Here is a 3,708-nt window from a genome sequence, read left to right as displayed (position 1 = left end):
CGACTATGTGATGCCTGAAATCGAAGCTCGTGATCTAGATGACATTCGCTTTCAACAAGACGGCGCCACTTCCCACACATCGCATCAGTCAATAGATTTATTGAGGAACACTTCGGTGAGCAGATAATTTCACATTTTGTGCGGGTTGAATGGCCACCAAGATCGTATGATATCACATCGTTGGACTTTTTCCTGTGGAGATATGTAAAGTCTGAAATCTATGGCCTTGGCGTTGGACCGGTAACCAGTCGAAATGCTCGAACGATTAATCGAAATTTGAAATCAGTGGATGGACCATCTGAAAAGTAGCCGCGGCCTACATTTGAAAGAGATAATCTTCAAAAAACAAACGATAAAGATTGTACCCGCGAATGATAATAAACATTCTCCATTAAGTTTGATATTTATGTGTTTTTTCTTTAAAAAAGTAGGGATCCAATTGGAGGTTCACTCTTTACTTTGTAGTGATCGTCAGTTGTATTAATATTCGTATCTAAATAGGAATTTGAAATTGCAAAGGAATGGATTAGATCATTTTTGGGTGGCGGTTGAATAGTTTCTACTTCAGAATGCTCATCGTTTTGTATGGCGCTAGAAGTCATATTCGTTGCTTCCGAAATATTCGGTTCTACAACATCCGGTGTGTTTTACGTGGGTACCTGCTGACGACAGCCTTACTCCATGGCGCTCAAAAGCACAACGGATCAAAACAATGCATTGATCAGCGCCCTGATAATGCTAAGCATTTTCATTACCAATTGGCAGTGTGGTATGGACACACTAACCACCTTGGTCGGGTTCGACGCCCATCTAAAACCTCTGCTCTGCTTTGGGTCCGGCATCCGGTTGCAATGCAACTCGACATTCAACTGACAAGGTCAGTTCTTCCCGCGTTTGGGTTTTATTCACAACCACCACGAATCTCCACAAAGGGCCAAACCCAATCAGCAGATTGGAGTAACCTCCAAGGACTACTGCTCCTGCTGGTACCAGAATTAAGTCTCCGGTCAGACCTCGTAGCCGAAGCTACTACCAGTTGAGCTTCCATACAGGTCTGGACTGGTAGCCAGGATATTAGTCGCCTCTTACGACAGGCATGAAATTTGGCTTGAAAACGTCGGCTCTTCTTGGAACTTTTCAAGAACCCATAGATCGAAGCGATGTCTCTTGGGAAGGACAAACGGCTTTAGTACTTGCACAAGCTGCATCTTGTATGCTTTCAATTTAAGATCTCGACATGAAACCAAGTCATTCCATACGTCAGTCCGAGTTACTGCGAACAGCGCTGCATTGACTTTCCACGGTCTTCGTGTACACTCTCAGCTATGGCTGCTCTATTTTCTTCATTGCGTACTGGATGTGGTCTATTCGATCTAATATTATTCAATAAAGAATCTGTCAAGAAAAGGCTATTAAAAAAGTACATCTTAGATCACTCGTTACATAGAGCATCAGTTAAAAATACTAAACAGCGAATGCGTCGAAGTCTGAAAATCCAACTTCTTGCTGAGGCTAGAGGCAGAGCACAATGTAGCTATGTAGTTCTGAAATCCAGTGCTGTGACGAGCATGATCGATGAAAATTTTTGGCCCTTACTTAAACACTAAACGAACGTTCCCCACTTGAAACAGAAATGGGTAAAGTGCAGAATATTCTCAAATGTAATGATGCAAACATTTGAGAAAAGTCTTCCTAAAGTTTAAGCATTGACGACATTTAATAAATGGCATGGAGTAATACGTTTCAAAATTTGTATCGTACATGTGGCTGCGGAGAATTGCTTTAATAGATCATTTATCAGATATATCAACACACTACGTTTGTTTTTCGAAAATACTGGAACTTTGAGAATAACACCCAACCCCTCTCTTCAAGTCATTGCTATATGTAGTTTTGCACATCAAACTACTGTGAAAACATTAGGTGTAGGTAGAGTTAGAAAGGCCAGCAATGCATGTAGGCAGATGCTTAGCACCACCGAGTACATAGATTTCTTCGATGAAAGATCGGCAGTATCAATATTGACCCCAGTAGAATATACATATAGAAATTTGGAACATAGCACAGTAGGTAATGACGGTTTGTCAGGCACCGACTTATGATCGCACTTTTCAATTGTGAAAGATAATTCAAAGTAAACTTAGAAAGAGATGGTTGGTGTTAAGGCATGGCACCTGCGCATGGGAATATATTGTCGGGAAATAAACATAAGGGAGCCTTTAAGGTTGCCAATATACTTCAAGCAGATACGAGTATTATCGCTATATGGAAAGCCTCGCAGCTAGCTCAACTAGCATCAAAAGGTAACTCCAGTGTTAACATCTATATAAAAAGCAGTCAAGACTATATCCTAATTTTCTATCGGCCAGAATTGCCTTCGAAAGCAGAGCAGCAGTGGCGAGTGTCCCCAGAAGCAAGCGACTTCCCTTTTACTGCGTGTCAGGTCACAAAGGCATCAGCGGCAATGATATAGTGGACGAAGTTGCCAACTTAATATACGCTATTCAGGGTATAAAAAAGAAATGAATTGGATGAGCATTTTAGTGCATTTATAAATATATATTTTTTTTTACTATTCCCCTTCAACTCTACCCAGCTACTTATTTCATTTTTAAAATGTCTCTCAAACTTAACTCACCGCCTTTTAAAAACCTTTATCGCCTGCACTTTCCGACTTCGCGCAATTAAAGTGCCACAAATTCACACACAACCATTAAGTCACATACATTTCACACACACTGTAGGCAAAGTACGCATGCGCGGCATCGCTTTGTTAAGCGAAGAAGTGCTAAAATGGAATGTAAATGGAAGTATGGAGAAATTTCAAAAACGACACAACAATAGCAATGGCAGCACCAGCGGCTACACGCTGCTGAGGTGCAAAAAATATTCAGTTTGTTTTGCTACATCCATCCATACAGACGCGCAGCACCGTGCGCTTGCGCATAAATCGATCAAGAGTACAATTTTGTGAACATAAAGTCGTAAAGTGGTGCTTACAACGCTGTGCTTATTATAACGGTATCAAGAATTGTTGCATAGCAGAAACAGCAAAGACTAAGATTATCTAACCGCATAATAACAATCAATCAGTTACGCTGCTTATACTGTCTACACATAAAATATGGCTAAACTGTTGCATCAGTTTGTTGTGGTTCTGCTACTCAGCCTGAGTGCCGTCTCTTTGGTGTGCGGACGTGCGACTAAAACAAAGGCGACAGCAGCACCGCCGGCAGATAATAGCAAACAATTGTTTGTCTTCGGCAGCGGCAAGGAGACGAGTCCGCCAAATTTTGTGCGCCTGGTCGTCATGCGACTCATTTACGGGCTCGCCTCGACAATGGGTCTGGAGGAGCGACTGGAAGATGCCTTCAATGGCGCTTTTGTGCCGCCCAATGCCGATGGTGGTGGCCTCTTCAGTTTCGGCGGTTACGATGACGATGATGATGGTGGCGACTTTGGTGCGCTCTTCGATGATATCTAAAGCGGCACCGGGCCAATGAAGTAACGGTGCCGTGTGCCCTGTATGCCGTGTAATAATTATTACGTTCAATTATAATTTAACTTTCGAATCGGCTTTCATTGGCGTATATACAAACATATTTACACCTGCGTGTGTGTGTGTGCGCGTATGTAGGTCATAGTGTGTACGAAGAGAAAGATAGTGTGACCAAAAATATTAAACTAAATTATTTTATTTAATTTTAA

The 3,708-nt window shown here is 41.8% G+C and overlaps 1 protein-coding gene across 1 annotated transcript; it reads left to right on the top strand.

Annotated features, from left to right (window-relative positions):
• Nucleotides 1-3,124: 3,124 nt before the first annotated feature.
• LOC120779976 lies at nucleotides 3,125-3,484 on the top strand. Its single transcript, XM_040112275.1, has one exon. It carries the CDS (start codon nucleotides 3,125-3,127, stop codon nucleotides 3,482-3,484), a length of 360 nt encoding a protein of 119 aa, XP_039968209.1.
• The last annotated feature ends 224 nt before the right edge of the window (nucleotides 3,485-3,708 follow it).

This window comes from Bactrocera tryoni, unplaced genomic scaffold (assembly GCF_016617805.1).
Source record: "Bactrocera tryoni isolate S06 unplaced genomic scaffold, CSIRO_BtryS06_freeze2 scaffold_120, whole genome shotgun sequence".
NCBI classification, from domain to species: Eukaryota; Metazoa; Arthropoda; class Insecta; order Diptera; family Tephritidae; genus Bactrocera; species Bactrocera tryoni.
This window is presented reverse-complemented; position numbering and strand designations above follow the sequence as displayed.